At 41.2% G+C, this 17,270-nt stretch overlaps 1 protein-coding gene across 1 annotated transcript in view; it reads right to left on the bottom strand.

Moving 5' to 3' along the window:
* Positions 1-4,365: 4,365 nt before the first annotated feature.
* Positions 4,366-17,270, bottom strand: part of TGFB2 (transforming growth factor beta 2) — a 61,039-nt gene continuing 48,134 nt past the window's right edge. The window contains exons 3-7 of the mRNA XM_032103012.1: positions 12,610-12,742; positions 12,381-12,491; positions 10,462-10,636; positions 9,749-9,902; positions 4,366-7,914 (exon numbers count right to left, since the gene is read on the bottom strand). Of these exons, the coding sequence (XP_031958903.1) occupies positions 7,756-7,914; positions 9,749-9,902; positions 10,462-10,636; positions 12,381-12,491; positions 12,610-12,742 (732 nt within the window). The 3' untranslated portion in view covers positions 4,366-7,755. The remainder of the gene's footprint in view (positions 7,915-9,748; positions 9,903-10,461; positions 10,637-12,380; positions 12,492-12,609; positions 12,743-17,270) is intronic.

Genomic DNA, 17,270 nt, shown 5'->3' with positions numbered 1-17,270 from the left:
CATTCTGAATCCAAAACACAGCACTGTAACAGCTACTGAGAAGAAATTTACTGTAGCTAAAACCCACGACAAGGGGGTTTTCCTCTCTGAAATCCATGACACATATTTTTGCATACACATATTAATCATCTCCTGAGGATAAATTTCCCCTGGCATGGGTGAGACTCACCAATTCCTCCTACACTGCTTACAGGGGGGGAGGAGGTCTGATCAGTGAGAGAGCAGTTTGAATGAGTCTGTGTGTATCTTGTGGAGATCAAAACAGAGTATTTTTGCATTTACATGGATAGCCTAGTGTTGAGAGAGCATTTGAGGTCCTGCTTTATGCACAGCCTGCAGATCATCTGGTGTGCTACAGCACTGCTTCAAGGGACCAGGAGCTAGAGAAACCCAGGAGTTTAATGCTTGAGATCTCCTCCTCACTCCTTGGGATACTTGCTGAGATTTCAACTATTTGATAGACACCATCTGTTACCACAAAGCTATGGAGGAACTTTAACACTAAAATAAGAGATAGGGGCCAGGAGAACAGCTAGGGGTGCTTAGCTACAGGAAAAGTTAACTAGGTCTTGTTAACAGTTCATTTAAATTATGTCTCCTGACTGATAATGATCTCAAAATTTATCTTTCTGTTATTCCTAGGTAAATTCCTACCTCCCTAAAGATGCCCCTTTTCTTAAAGCATGAGAAATGGGAATGGCCTGTTGTGCTGTGGAAGCAGTCCAAAGCAAAAAGTACAACAAAAACTAGTCCAGTTTTCCTGTGGAGTTATGTAGGGCCTATACTTATGCTGACAAAAACCTTCTGTTGCGTTCATCTTTCCTGCTCCTCTTTCTGTGACCCAACTTTGTGTACATCAGTTGGCTGTATCTGACACTCGAGATCTGCAGTGATTCACCTTCTGTGTTATACATCATAGCTGGGTAGCACAGTGAAAATGTCAGTTCATTTGCTTATTTGCAGTCTTCTGGCTTTTTTTTGCTTCTTTTTTTTTTTTCTTTGTAATTGAGGGTTTCGTAGAAGAAGAAGAGGAAACAATATATTTCAGAGTATCTCCAAATGCAGCTTTCCTTCCCAAATGTTCACAAATTGATCCAGACCACCTCTTTGAGAACAGGTTACACACTGCAGAGGAATGCATAACTTGCCCATGAACTGCTGCATATTTTGTCTTGTATTTACATTTTTCCAAAGGGGGGAAAAAAAAAAAAAGACCTTTTTTTCCAGATAAAGATATTTTCTGCTTTTGATGGATGAAATTAGTCTGCATATCCTTGGAGACTGCCAACAAGTTTACATTAGGAACTGGAATGAAGCCATCAATTCATTTCATGTGGGTTCCATCAGATGGCAAAAAACCATCACACAGTCCCATCATGTTGGTCCTTAAATCCCTGAAGAATGAGGTGACCCATAACACTCTGGGCTCTCTGGGAAGCACCTTGATGCACAGGGACATTCTGACTGTTTCCAACTGTCATTCTTACGAGTGGCAATTATATTTATGTGCCTTTGTGCTCGGGAGAAAAAACAGAAGACTTGGCTGTGAGAATTGCATCTGGCACGCTCAGAGCAGCTCAGGTGCAAGAACTTTGGACATATTAAACGCAAAGCCTTACAAGCCCCAGCAACAGCTTGGGTGATTAAGGTTTGGTTACAAACCAGTTGCAGAGATTGAACCTAACTGAATTTCATAAATTGGTTCAGGTTTGAACACTACTTCAGAGTCCCAACCACTTGATTTTTGACTTTAGTAAAATGTGTACTCTCATGTTAACATTTTGGTTGCATCCATCTCTAATTAGCTGGATCAAATGGTATGTGAGAGCTCATGGTGCACTTCACTGAACACAAAGAGACTCTGGTCCCCATTTGCCATTTTTGTCTTCCTTGTTCCCTTTCTTGTAGCAAATATTTCTGGAATGAGTTTGTGAATCATTAAATCAGGACCTGCCTATAGTATGCAAATATATGTGCAAATATATAGTATGCCTATAGTATGTGCAAACAAGTGCTGAGACCCAAAGATCCATGATCACTGACCCTTCCTCCTGCCATCATCTTGGTTTGGCACTAAAACACACCATTTATAGGAAATACTTGTTTCTTGGACCACCATATGGTTGGAGAAAGGTTTATACCCCAGGGGTTGTGTATTAGATTCCAGCAAGTTACTTCATTAAATGAGCATATCAAATTTGATTGGAAGTTCTCATCAGCTTTCTGTTCCATTTAATTTTATTTTTATACAGATGAAGAAATTACTGTTACACCCATACCCACTGACAAGCCAACTACATTACTTCACATCTACTTTATAACCACATATAATTACATAACCTCTTGGTTTATTTTCTTCCAGAACTCATGGCTCCTCATAGAATCTGTTCTGTCTGAACTAAGAGGCAGATTTTGGCCTAAAAAATGGTTTTCAAGACATTTACATGGTTTGGGTTTTTTCCTATATTGAATATTCCACATTTATTAATCACAGTTTGATTCAAGCAGAGCAAGGGCTTCACTGATACAGTCTGGAGAGGCTGTGTTAACAAAAGGAAGACAAGACCAGCATCAAAATACTCTGCATAAATCTCATTATCATGGGAGATCTTCCATCTTTTCAGCCCCATGCTATAAAGTGTCTTTTAGCACACTGTGTTCCCTCCACTTTGTTCCTCTTTAGTTACAGACACCATGACCACTTTCTCATCTAGAATGTCCAATCAGCATTCCCCCTCAAACCCTCCTGTTCTTCAGTGATTTCATGAATACAGCAGACAGGGCTGCAAAGTATTCTCACCTCAAGGCAGTGTGAGGGCTTCTTTGGGTAAGAAGGAGGCTGGCAGATTACATTCATGTCAAAGAACATAGCTGGGTAGCTAAAAATAGATAGAATAAAAATTGGCATCTGGAAAATTTTGAAGGGCCATAGTTTTTAAGCCTGTATAAACTCACTGAAATCAATTAAGGCTGGAGCATAACTGTGGTGAAATCGCCCCTCTTTTTAATGCTCATCCCAACTTACATTCTTAAACATATTGACAGACCACAGAGTCCATTTGTTATTATTTATCACAATAACCCTAAACAATCTGGCATAAACATGCTCTTTCATTCATGCCAAGAAATGCTATGCACTCCTTAGATGCCAGAGAAGGCACCAGGAAGAGCAGTCCCCAGTCTCCTCATCAGTCCCTGGTCTGGAAGCATTTTCATATATAATTTTATCAACTTTAAAAGGAATGATTCAATCCTGTAGTCCTTTCTCCCATCAGTTTTATTTATTTAAGAGCCTGATAAAGAAAAGCTGCAATTCCAAGCTCCTTAATTCTTATTTGCTTAGATAATGCAATTGCATATTGCAGAGTGCATAGAAATAGACAACAAACTAGGGAATCCTATTTTCTGTCGAAAAAACCGTTTCCATGTGCCACATGGCTGCTCCTGGTAAACTGATACAACTGAGGCAGTTGAGCACCAGTGCTTCTTGAGCTCCTTCAGCCCATGACAAAAACAGTGGTTGTGTTGGACCACAACTGTTTGTAGATACATGGGGGTGGGCAGGGGTCTATGAGGTCTCCAGCCCAACCTCCTGCTCAGAGCAGGCACAGTCGGAGGAGCAGGCTGCAACCTTGCCCAGTTTCAAGCATCTCCAAGGATAGAGATGTCATGGCCTCTCTGGACAACCCATTCCATGGCTTGGCCACCTCTACTGCAAAAATATTTTCCTTTTATGAAGCCAGAATTTGTCATGTTCCAACTTGTGTTCATTGCCTCTCACCCATCTCATCTCATTGTGGGCTGCTCTGTACAACACACAGACCCAACAGTCTCACTGTGCTCTCCTGGGATGCGGTGGTGTGGGATCACAGTGTACAGGCATCAGAAAACACATCACACAGAACACCTTCTCACCTCCCACAGCACTACAGAAATGAGGAAGAAACTAATTTGAGATCCTCGACCAGAGAGGACAGCCCCAAAAACTGGTGCCAGCAGTAACCAGCCTGACAGGATGGTTCTAGTGAAGGACAGAGCTCCTGCCCGGGGCAGTCCCTGTCCTGCACACACAGGGGACAGCGCTGCTGCCCAGAGCAGGTAACCAGAAGCTCCTTCTTGTCTACAGACCAAGACATCCACTACAGTGGCTGAGGAGAGAGCAATTCCCACAGCAGATGTGATCCACCCTCACCCTGGATGGATGTTCTTCACCTCAGCCTGTGCTGGACCACATCAAGGTCACACATGCCAAAATCCCACACCAAATCAGGCTTCACAGGAATTAAACTGCAAAGACTTTAACATTCCAGAGCTGAGGAATTGCCTGTGCCAGAACAACGCTGTCATATGAAAGCAACACCAGCATATAATTGAAATAATTTATTTACCACTAGAGCACCACAAAAACAGACATACAATGTGTTAAAATACAGAGTAATCAATCACCAAAGTACAACACAGCTGTCCTTTAAGTTCTTTTTTTTTTCTCCTTTAAACCATGCCAACCATACAGTTGTATTAATGCTAAACACATAAGAAGTGCTGTCCTACCCCACCCAGCTAAGTGCTGTGATTCCCCCTCAGCCCCAGTCAGCCCCTTGGGTCTGATCTTTCAAGATGCTGAACATTTCCCGTCAGTTCTCAGGTACTTTGCTCAGACAGTGGCAATCACCTCGCCAAAGTAAGGCCCTGTAGCACAAAGCACTTGACCTGTTGCAGACCCATCTAAAGATCATTTGAGGGGTTCTTACATCAGACCTGAGCGGTGCTTAGGACTCACTTTACCCCACTCTGTAGAGGGGAATTTCACCCATGAGTTCTGCATATTGTAGGATCTGGCCTAACACCCTTGGTAGTTGAAGGGAAATACATGCCTAATGAACAAGAAAAAAAAAAATTGTAGGAGCGTTATAATAGAGAATTTAAAATATTATCAGTGCATTTTGAGGAACACTAGAAGTTTACAAAAAAAAATCAATCTTGGGGCATGACTTACAGAAGTAGTGTTTTATGCTTAGAGAAAAACTCCAAATCCAAGTCCAAATTTTCAGCTGCATCCGGGGCACAGTGAGTATAGTTGGACAACTATGCTATCTCCTATTCCACTTTTTCAAAACTGGTTTTGAGCTGCATTCCTATATCAGAGAACTGCAAAAACATTTTTAAGTTTTGTAAAATGTGCTCACCCTTGTCTTCTCTCCCATCCAACAAAAATACAGCTCTCATACTGAGCCTGATAAAACTAATTTCGCTGTCATTATACAGCAAAATCCAGAGTATGTATTACCCTGAGGAGTTTCGCTGAGTTCAGTGCATCTTCTCACTGGAGTTAAGTCTGGCTCAAGCAAGTGTTAGCAGGACAGATTTTTCACCTGGTCCCCTCAGCTCACTAAATACATCAGAAGTCTAACATACCTCCTCCTCTGAGCTGAGCCAGTGGGTGGGATTAGATCATCTCTAGGGCTATGCTCCCATCTAGGCAGTAAGCACAGGCTCCACAGAAGCCCTGAGAAGCTGCAGGTGCGAGCCACCACGGCACCTCAGTTTTGCGTCAGCATTCTGCTGAAGCCAAAGAAACTGCACTTCTTAAAACTGGAGCTGACAACACCAAGCTCAGGAGTGTTCTCCCAACACCGCTCAGGACAATGGCAGAAAATGTCCTTCTCATCCAAGCAGAATGCTTGTATTGCAGGTTTCCAGCTTTGCTCTGCAGAAGCATCCATCATGTGAAAAGAAATGATTGTTGCTTCTTCATGATTTTTTTTTTTTTTTAATTTAGGTTGGGGCTTTTTTTTAAATGAAGTATGTGATGTGATTTTTTTCTTTTTACTCCCTCTATAATATGAAAACGTATAACAACAGCAACAAAACTTTAGGACCCCCATGCTCCTTGTTTTTTTAAAAGAAGCTTTAACACGAACTCAATTGAGAAAAGAATTGGTAAACTTGCAAAAACTCAAGGGTCTGATCCTGCCAATCCTTACACACACCCCAACAGCCTAAAGGGGCCTGCTGAGCCACTGCAGAAGTCAAAGGCAAACCTCTGTGAGCTGCAGCAGGAGCAGGAGCAGCCCCACAGAGGAGCTGCAGGACCGGGTTCCCGCGTGCCAGGCCGACACATCCGAGTGCGCTCCGATCCCGCTCCTGCCCCGTGCGGGGCATGGCGCGGCAGACGCTCCCTACAGCCTCCTGCACAGTGGTGAATGTCATTCTCTTCAAGGGTTTGCCTTGCCTCAGCCAGGCTGGGACATCTCTTCACTCAACACCTTGCTCCCTGCCCATCTGTTTGAATGTCTACAGCCGAAAAGAAAATCGGAAGGCCCAGAAATCCGAACCGCATCGCGATCCAAGTGTTATAAATGGGGACAACTGGAGAAGGAGGGGATGGGGGGGGGGGGGGGGAGAGATTGCTTTAATCCATCCCTTTTTATAAAACAGAAAAACAAATGGAGTCAGGTAGCTTATGTCATAATGATGAACAATATACAAAGCACATGTATAGCAATTATTATAAAACATGTATTTGTAGTGCAAGTCAAAATATAGGGACTCTACTCATACTGGCCAGCTAGAGGGAAACACATGATTCTGAGTGATCAAAAAGAGCCCCAAATTCAAATTCAAAGTCATGAGAGCTGACAGTATTACAGAGTACAAAAATATGGTGAAAATTTACACATTACGCATAAAGTACGTAATTTTTTAATAGTTTACAAATAGAGATCTACAGATATGTTTCCAATTAAGCTGGCTTCTACTACCCACCTATTGTAATGCTCTAGGTATGGTTACATATACCAAAAGAACAAAAAAATCCCATAGCATAGCTATACAGCAACATATTAAGGTCTGAAGATTAGACCAGTACATGTTAAATATTTCACTGGTTTACTAAACTGAAATTTTAAATCATTTACAGTAAAAAAAAAAAAAATCTTATAGACTTGTCTTTGAGACTGAAACAGAGTGTCCTTTATTAGTAAATTATTCAGTATTTAAAACAAGGATTTGAGACCTTACAAGAAGTCTCTCTAGGCAGCTGGCATGAAAAATAAGGTATTTTAAAGGCAGAGTTTGTCAATAATGTAATAACTGATTTCTATTTTAATCGAACTAAACTAACCATTACTTTTCTGATTCTTTTGAGCTTGTGTTCCTTTAGGCTTTATATGTATTTCTGGCAGCTTATTTGGTCTCCACTTTGTCCACATTGGCTTTCGTTTTCGTTTTTCCAATGGCGATACAGAAATGTTCATTTGATAGTTTTTACACACAAATAAATAACGCACTGTTAACTCTACAGCTAAGAGGAATGGGTAGGATGCTTATTGCGTAACAATACAGAGAGATCAAGTAAGGCATGGGACACATACAGCAACTCCACTTCATGGGATTTTCCTGTTTTTTTCCTTTCACATAGTAACACTAACAAATTTCTTCCAGTGTTTATTTTTTAAAAGGTTTCTTTTTTCTTTAACTTTGCTTCTTGTCTATCTCACACTATGTGTAGGTGAAATGTAGGAAAAAGCCTTCAATGTTTTGCTTCAGATGCCAGTTTAAAAAGAAAAAACAAAACAAACTTTCAAACAGTTCAGACTAGTACCGCTTTTTTTTTCTTCTTTTTTTTTTCTTTTAACACTGATGAACCTGGGTTTTTATTTTTCTTTCTTTCCTTCCCGCTCTCTCTTTCTTTTTTTCCTTGGTTATTTTTGTTTTTTTTAATAAACACACGTCATGCTGTTTCAGGGATATCCTCTAGCTGCACTTGCAAGACTTTACAATCATGTTGGACAGCTGTTCGATTTTGGGTGTTTTTCCAATGTAATAGAGGATGGTGAGGGGTTCCAAATCCTGGGACACACAGCATGGAGAGGCAGAAGCTTCTGGATTTATGGTGTTATACAAGCTGAGTACCTAGGAGGAGAAACAAAAATAGACAGATTAAAGCAGCTACCTCTAACAAACAAACTGCTTTCTGCATCACTTCCTCCCACAGCACCTGAGAGAATGCCCATTGAAAGCAGTATGAAGATTCCTGGATTTTAGGGGTTTTTTATGCTTTTCCTCTTCAGTCTGGCATTCACAATATGCCTGAATTTCCTAAGGTTTTGTCTATACAGTCTTAAACCTCAAAGCTGGTACATACCTGGAATCTGCCTCTAAACTGTTGCCATTTGAATCAACAGGCACATTTTATTTATGAATACAGAGCAAATGGAAAGCTTTTTATCTGTTTCTTCAGGTTGTCATTTCCTGTTTACAGGATTTTGGATTTACAAGGGACCAAAGAGAAAAGGGACCTCTTCAGAATAGGCACTCCCCTTCTTTTACCCTCTGGCTATGTTAATTAAGTCCATTAATGCCACCCTGCAAGCACCAGGACTCAAGGTGCAGGTACTCCTGGTGAGAACCAGCTGCAGAGAAGTTATCACCAATGCCACCTTGGATTCCTATGCATGGTTCTCTGCAAGGGAAGTATGTAGGGTTAGCCACTGATGATGCATAGGTGCTCCTGCAGATGCCATTAATGCCTTAGCCAAACACCAAGTGACCTTTTCCTAGAACTTCCACACAACATTTGCAGCTTAGAGAGACAGAAGATCTGTTCAGGACAGCAACACTAACTACTTTATTAGGCAACTTCTGGCTCCTTGGGCATTTATCCAAACCACATATTTGTGACCATGACAGTTACTCTTCCTCTTTCCTTTAAAAACAAGTGCTGTTCCAAAACGCGTACACTGTTACTCCACACCAGCACAGAAACATACTCACCTTATTTATACCTCTGCCTGCTGACATTGCTAACAGTACAATGCCACAGCCAGTGACAGCTACAAAGGGGTCTGTAAGCTCAGGAAGAACATGGTATCGTGGTTTCACCAACCAAAAGGAACTCAAGCTGTCCCTTGGACACAGAAGAGTTTTCCCTGCTGGCTGACATTGATCTGGTATTTTAAGGGAGGCTTGAAAAAGGGGAGACATCATTCTTAATATGGACCTGAGGGTGAAATTCTTACTTTATGACAACTATGATGCAAATGTCTGTCTCTTGCATTTACTGTCTAGACATCCTTATTGATAGTTGAGAGGAAATTAGCACTTCACAGCAGAATACTACTCATCCTAAGGCAGTTGGCTAAAATATCACATCTAATCCCTAAAATAAGAAGTCCCATCTCAGACAACTATGACTTGGTTCTTCAACGCCCCAGACACAAAGTCCCTCCTTCACATATAAATTTTCAAAGTGTAAGAAAGAATATATCTTTTGAAGTAAAAAAAGGACATTTATCAGTATATTTCCATGAAGTTCAGCATTGCAGGTGCTAACCTTGAAATGGCAGGTCATAAAAGTAGGTGATGACCAGGTGGTACCACACAGCCCTTTTGTTACTCTGAAAGTGCCTCCCTCAGTGCCTTTGCTGACCAAACTCATTGTGCCATCTTCCACTCATGCTCTACAATGAAAGCCTTTTCCAGGCCACTTCCAAAAGCTACATGCTCACAAAAAGAATTCAATCCAACCATGTGTTCATATCAATGAACACACAAAAAAAAGGGAAATCTCTGGGGTCAGTACATTTCTCCTGCCTCAATACTAGCCTGAGGCCATGTGTGACTTCCTCTATAGGCCCACATTTCATCCTTAAGAGTTTGAGACTGACTTTGGGCATTGGTGCTGATATCAGTCCCAGAAACATAGCTCAACCTGCAGTTGCTGAAAATGAGTGAATCCATTACTTACTCTGCTGTGCTGAGTATCTGAGCTCCATAAATAGGGGCAGGCTCCTGCACAGAAATTAGCATGGTATCCTTTAGGTTCATGAATCCATTTCCAGCCAAGATCCCTCTTGAAGTCAATATAAAGTGGACGCAGACAGCAATTATCCTGCACATTCCTGGGAAACAAAATACAAACACATCGGTCATAACAAAGACAACATAGGGAATAAAGATAATCCAGTTGCTTGCTCCCTGAATGATCCTTTACAGGCAGGCAAGTCTGAGTCACAAAAGTTCTCAACTAAATCCAATAAATTGTAGCTTGTGCTGTAACTGAAACTGGATGCTTAGACATGGCAGGACTTGCTCATACAAAGCTAACGGCTTCCCTGGAGGATTAGTCAAGTGTTTTTCTCCAGGTCCTACAGAGGAGACTCTGAGTAGGTGAGCAAAGTGAAGGTGTTAATTTGGCTCTAACTATGGGGCTAATGCATCTGGGAATCATCCCAGATGGAACTGAGCTTCTGCTGTCGAAGGTCACAGCAATCTGTCCCTGTCTCTGTGGGATTGGAGACCGCCAGGCAGAGACCTGCTGCACACAGACCCCCTGGGTCTGAGAATGAGGGTCTGTGTTCTGTATAAATGCCAACTGTAAAGAAACATGATAAACAACTGCATGACACCTCTCAGGCTGGCAGGACTGTGTAAGAGTATTGGATGTGGAGGCATAGTTACCTAAAACAATAGGCAGCATCTAGAGCACGCTTCTTCCGCCGACTGGGCTGTTGCGACTCAAGTCTGTAGGAGGGTAACAACATTAGCAGAAGATGTGGGGTCTTCCCACTGTATTTTTTCCTATTGGACTTTAAAGCTTTCACATCACCACTGGAATATGTGTAGTCATCAATACCTTCAAAAAATACATTTTGGTGATAAACATTGTGTTGCTTTTTCTTCACAAATTAAATAAACCATCTCTTAAAAAAAATCTCTCAGAAACTGGGCCATGATGGTGTCAGCTGGGCATGTTTACTGGGGAAGTGGGGGCAAATTTCAACCCAACATGCCTAAGACATTCACAGTTCTCATGTTATCTATTCTATCAGCCCTCCCACATTCACAGCTGTTTAATGGCATTTCAGCACATTCACTAGAAAGGTTTAAATTAGTAACAGAAAGGTAATTTCAGTCACTGCATCTGCACTGCTTAGTTTCCAATGCCCTAAGCAGTGATTCTTTTGCTGCTTCAGTTAGAGCAGTTTTCCCAACTTTTAACAGCTACCTACCGTTTAAAACCTCTTAACACACTTAAAGCTGCTCTGGATACTTCATCTTCATCTCCCACTCTTATTTCTATCCCATTAGTTTTCTCCATCACAGTCACTCTTTTCTAACACTTGTAAATTCTCTTTCATTGCCAGTTTATTTAAATCTCCTAATTTTCCCCAGAAAATCAGCTATTCTAGCCTCTTCCTTTAGATGGGCATGGCAAAGACACTGATCAAAGTATTTCTTCTTGAAATGTCAATCCATGGCCTCACATTTTGTATTCTCTTTGAACACTAACTGCCTTACTAGCTTCTTATCTTGGCAATAGCACAGGCAAGAGACTCAAGACACTGGCCTTTTATAGGAGTTGTGTTATGCCTTTTGTTAGGACCCTTTAGAAAATCACCCTCCCCAACCTGATACAACTATCTAAACAGTAAAATATACACTATTCTTTTTTTAACATATGCAATTACAGTGATCAAACATCATACTAACAGTTTTTTTTAAATGCACACAATGGCTTTAATCATATGTACAGTACATGTATTTACTTACAGGAAAAAATTCCAAAGCAGTGAAACAATGGTTAGAAAAACTTAATGCTTGACAAGGAATATAGCCAAATACTCGAACCACAAGTGAACCAAATCATGATACACTTCAATAAATGAGAACTTCATTAACAGAATTTAGGTTAAAATTGTATATAATACATATAATAATATAGTTATAGATTCATATGTACTGGTGGATGGTAACTATAGTACAGTCAATTAAATATAATTTCCCTTTGTAAAACTGGAAGTTTAATGACTTAAAAACACAAGAGAACTTATATGTCCTTGATATATTTACTCCATATCACCTTGCCTGATGTCCATAAAGAACACATATATCCATAACCCTCACTACACAGTTTTTTATTTTTTAATGCCCACTCATTCCAATCTTTCCTAATAAGTCTGACTCATTACAGTACTATGATGGAGAACAAAGGGTTTATTTTGAAACTACTGAGCTATTGTCTCACTACTATCCAGTAGTGGACGGCAAACTGTGCAACAGTCTTCACTAAATCCAAAATTGTGTGTATATCCTGTGTGCATGCTGCAAACTGTAACAGAGACTCTTAAAGAATCGAAGCTGCATGCGTGGAATGAGACAGCTTATTTATGACATCTGATTATAGAATTGTTCAGGTGATATAGTTCTACCCTTTGTGTCTCTAGTACCATTTCCTACCAGCTGAGAATCATGATTCTCAAATGAGCAAGTTTTCATCAGCTGAACGCCTTTTAGGAGGCAGAAACAGATTTTGTTTCCTTCCTCAATTAGTGGGTGCCACAACGTTTTTAAAAGTTGGGAGTTTTTTCTATCATTACCTGCAAATCTTGCTTCAAGCTCCTCACTTTTATTTGGGATGATATAATTATTGGAAGGCACGAAGGTACAGCACGGACAATGTAAGCTTATCTTAAATCCAAGATTCCTGTCTGCAAAACATAAAAGTGAGTGGAGTTGGTTTTTACGTGTGGAATGACTCCGAAATACTCCTGAGTTAATGGAGGAGCAGGTGGGGCAGGAGGGAAGGCAAAGAGCACTTTTTGTCACCTCTGTGATGGAGCCACTCGTGTACAGCCTCAGTGACATCAAAAGACAACCATTCTCCTTCAGCTCTTGTTTTAACTACTTTGCTGTCAATATAGCGCTGTCCTGGTGATGATAATTCTTTAGATTTTAAAACCTGCAAGAAACAACAAATAAGATTGCCTACAGGTTAATATTTACCTGGTTGCTTTTAAAATGGACCACTAACATTACAAAATAGCACAAAAAACTATTACAGCTGAAACCTCTGTGCAGCAGATGAACATTCATGCACATTTTCAGAAAGAATCTTCTTAAGGTGTGTAAGGAGAAGAACCATATACAAACACCCTAATGAAATCAGCTTGTGCTCCGAGTCAAAACACACCGTCACATATAGAAATATTTCTCATGAGAGAAACCACACAAAAAGAACTGCCCTGAAAACTTATCCTGTAATACAAGGGGTCAAGACATCACAGTAATCATCAGAAGCAGCTATTTGACCTTCTTCAGTAATACTTACACTGGCTAAAGCATAAGATGCCAAAGTCCAGGCTGTACAGTGTAGTCTGTACACCAAAGATACCACACTGCTCCCCTATAACTAACCTGTATGGTATTGCCTTATTCCCGCTTCCAGCCTTCCCTCTCACTACAGGTACTAATCACACATTAAACTGATGGCCACACAGAGATTTGTACAACAGGTGAGGCTGCTTCCATCCAGACTTTGATGCCAGCTGTATTTGTATTTGTGTTGAACGCTTCAGCAAAGCTTCTACTGACCAAGCAATAAAAAATACCTGTAGAAAGAAACCCAGGCCCTGCATGACTAGAATTTCAAGTGCCCACAGTCTTCCTCCCAGGCAAACAATTCAGTGAGTGCCTTCCCACATACAAGCATAGCCTGCTATTATTTAGCCTAACTCTAGGACAAAAAAAAATTGGGACTTTTGGCTGTTAACAGGTGTCTGGTTTTCTGGTTATTACTCTGCTGATAGTTTTGTGATGCAAGGATCTGGAATGCCATGCAACATTAAGTCAACTCCAATCAAGATACCACACAATAACATCACTTTGTAACTTTTGGCATGCCAGCTGTGCAACTTCATATATTGTTTTGGGTTTTTCCTTTCTTTAAGCATCCAAGTCCATCTCCAAATGAGTAACTGACAACACCTCATTGTTTCCTCCTATTTTCTCAGCCCAGAACAACCTGACATCTAGCAAGCACTGCTGTAATAAAATCATGAAAACGCATAATACATGTAAAGAAAAATATTTCAAAAGAGGTGTGAAACTATGTCATCATGATAAAATCAGGCTTTTTGTAATTAAACAGGCTTGGAAAGCTCAGATTCTGTCCAGCATGTGGAGTCAGCATGTAGATTCTCCCTATTTATTGCAAGGCAATTCTGGATCTCTCAAAGGCCAACACCGTGTCTCCTACAGTAACATTTGTCATATGAAAAGAACAGCAACACGACAAGCTCCTTGTCTTCTTTCTGATCAACACATTTAGCAAAAAGCTGTGAGAAGATGTTGGTTCAAGTCCAGAAGATTACTAAGGGCCCCTAGTAGGCGATGCTGAGTTCCCCAGTAGAAACTAAGGGCACTCAAACAGTGAACATTGGGACTCCTTTTTATGAGGTAACCTTCAAACAAAGTGTCTGAACAACTGTTTACAGAGAGTCTGGCAGCAGCAAGGGGACTACCATTGCTCAGAAGTGCCAGAGGGATGAGAGAATCAGTAATCGATGCTGGGAAAGTCCCAGAGAAGTACAAATATAACTTTGCCTTCCCTTTGGTCTTTATCAGGTCAAGTGTTTCTGAGGATGTAATGCAGCTGTCATTCTGCAAAGATGTGTTGGGGCTGGGGGGGGGGATGTGTGAGGCAAATGGGACACAAGAACTTGGCTCATTTGTCTTCCTTTCTGCACAGTCATATCTTTCCAAAGACTCCAGAAACTGCATACCTCAGTTTTGGCAGTGATGTAAGGACTAAAAGTAAGTGATGTGCCAAAAGCAATCTCCTGATGTTAACTATAATTGGTCTTAGACATATTCTGAATTCACAGCAGCGCCTTGGTATCAAAAATAACATGTATTTATCCCAGTCTTTACCTCATTTGCTACCAAAAGACACAGTCAAGGGCTGGCAGCGTGTACCTGGAATGAAAGGCATTTGTAAAAGTACCAGAAATCATCACTGCACATATCCAATGGTACAAGGAAAATCCATCCTCACTGTTGAGCTGAACGACAAGGAAAGTGTTGGCAGGTTTCAGAACTGTATGGCACTATGGGACAGGATGGATGCTGTGGATTGAAAGAGCTGGATATCATCCATCCTGTGGTACCTACAATATCTGAAAGTAAAGTTTCTCTCCATGTTGTTTATGCAGCATGTTCAGGAAGAAAATTATGAATAATGAGGTAAAAAGTCACAAACTAAGTATGAGATAATTTCCACAATTGACATCATGGGTTAAACAGGCACTGGCAGTTCTTAAGCAAAAGGCTGTTAAGTGAGATGAGCGTCACATTTAGTGAAATTAACTTCAATCTCCTTCTCTTGGGTTAAGTATCTTTATAGTGTGAGGGTGATGAATGATCTCAACAACCTGAGTACTTGTAAGGAAGAATGATCTTCTAGCCTCACCATTTCCATCTTCCCTGCTTTTTCTCTTACATTGTTGCAAGTGTGGAAAGCTAATGGAAGAGAAAATCTTAGGCTGGATCCTCAGAGTCCATTTTCTTCCACAAAATAATCTGATTTTTTTTCCTACACTGCATTCTATTTCCATCCACACTGAAGCAATTGCACTCTATACAGTGGTAAACAAAGCGGCCTTTTTGTAGGAATCTCTCAGAAATTTTTGCAGCTACAATATATTCTTAAAATGAGTCTTCCAGAAATTACTACATGAAATAAGCATTTTAGGTTCTCTCTGCCATTTCCCCCCTTTGGTTCACTTCTTTTTACTTTGCCCTGCATTTCTGGTTTTAACCTTTCCCATCAGCAACAAACCTTTTACTTCCAATACACCCTCAAGCCTGTATCCTCAATGCAAAGCTTCTCTTTCAGTGTTTCCAATCCTTTCTTCCTACTAGATCAACTAATTTAGTTTCAAAAAAGAATAAAAGCCTTTTCTGTGCCTTGCAGCTTTTGTGCTTGAGCTTGTCTACTTCTTCCAACCACACTGATTGGTCTTAGAAGAGATACTACCTTCACCTATAAACATTGCCTTGCCTTACCTATAAACACCACCTCACCTTCATGCTTGGCCCATCACAACCACATCAAACGCTGCTATCAGAACTGCTGCTGCACAGCTTGTACCTGCAGGAGCTAAACGAAAGCCTTTGTGCACAAGTTTTCAGTGCACTAAAAATATTAACAGAAGGCAAGGGGGGGAAAAGAAAATCCACAGAAGAGAAAGTCAACTGAGTTAAACTTCCCCTTTAATCCTTTCTTATTTCCTTCTGGCAGCTTACCCAAACACTCCCTCATAAAGAGGTAGAAGGAGTTTGGTCTGACTACAGGCCATGACGTGGAAGGCTAGGGTTTTCCGGTGGGGGAATCCTGTGCATCACCCACTGCATGCAGAGACACACATCCCATCATTTGCATGAGCAGGAGACAGAGTTTCCACACAGGCAGCCCCACCTCCCTCACTGAGGAGCGACGCATCCCAGCACCTGCACGCACAAGCAGCTGCTGATGCACGACGGCTGCGCTCGTGCGGGTGTGAGCATGCACACCTTCACATGTGCCCCAGAGAGAGCTCAAAGCCAACAAACCCAGGTTCTGGATGTGGGGATGCCTGCCCAGGGATAGCTGCTTACTTGGTCTTGCTTCCCTCAGAGTGATAATGTAGTGCTGCTGTTTCAGTAAGTGATTACACAGGGAACAAATGCATATGACCACATGCCATCAGGATGAGCTGAACAGGGAGAAGTGTTACCAAAAGGTGATCCACCAAACTTCTAGACCAGTATGCAGAGTCATTTTCATTCAGTAGCAATGCTCTAAATTCTAAGAACAATTTCAGGTTTTTTCTACCCCATTTTTGTACCTGATTCCTCCCTTCCACAGGAAAACAAACAACCAAAAATCTTGTTAATCTTCCCTCGACCAAGTGTCTCGCACACTGCCTTCTACCTACCATTTTCTATGCCTACTCCTAACCTACCCCTCATATACCTTTTTTCAATTCTGAGGCTTCTTGAAAACACCTGGGGAAAAAAAGTATCTTACAAATACCCATGAAGGGTCTCTAGATATCACATACATGCAGTTACTGCCAGCAGATCAAGGTGAAACATACACATGAACAAATGAATAAAGCAGTTAATTGCAGGAAATGGCTCATGAAGAAGCCAGATGCAAACAAAGCATTGCTCTTGTTTGTACAGCTCCATATGTTTAGGAAGCCCAGCTGGGGATCTTGGTGATGACAGCACTCACATGCCACCCTCATCAGGCCTGCCAGATTTCTGGTATTTTACAAATCCTGTTGAAATCTACTCTTTGTTCTGCTCAGTCTTCTGGGGGAGAACCTCTGCTTGGCCAGCAGGGACTTGTCTCTGCTCGTCTTCATCCATTAGAGGAGGCTGACCCATGATGTTATCTTGAAAGCATATCCCAAATCACCATGACCAGAGCATTCAGCAGTGAA

Source organism: Corvus moneduloides, chromosome 3 (assembly GCF_009650955.1).
Source record: "Corvus moneduloides isolate bCorMon1 chromosome 3, bCorMon1.pri, whole genome shotgun sequence".
Classification (NCBI taxonomy): Eukaryota; Metazoa; Chordata; class Aves; order Passeriformes; family Corvidae; genus Corvus; species Corvus moneduloides.
Note: the sequence above shows the minus strand (reverse complement) of the source record. Positions and strands in the feature narration are given on the sequence as shown.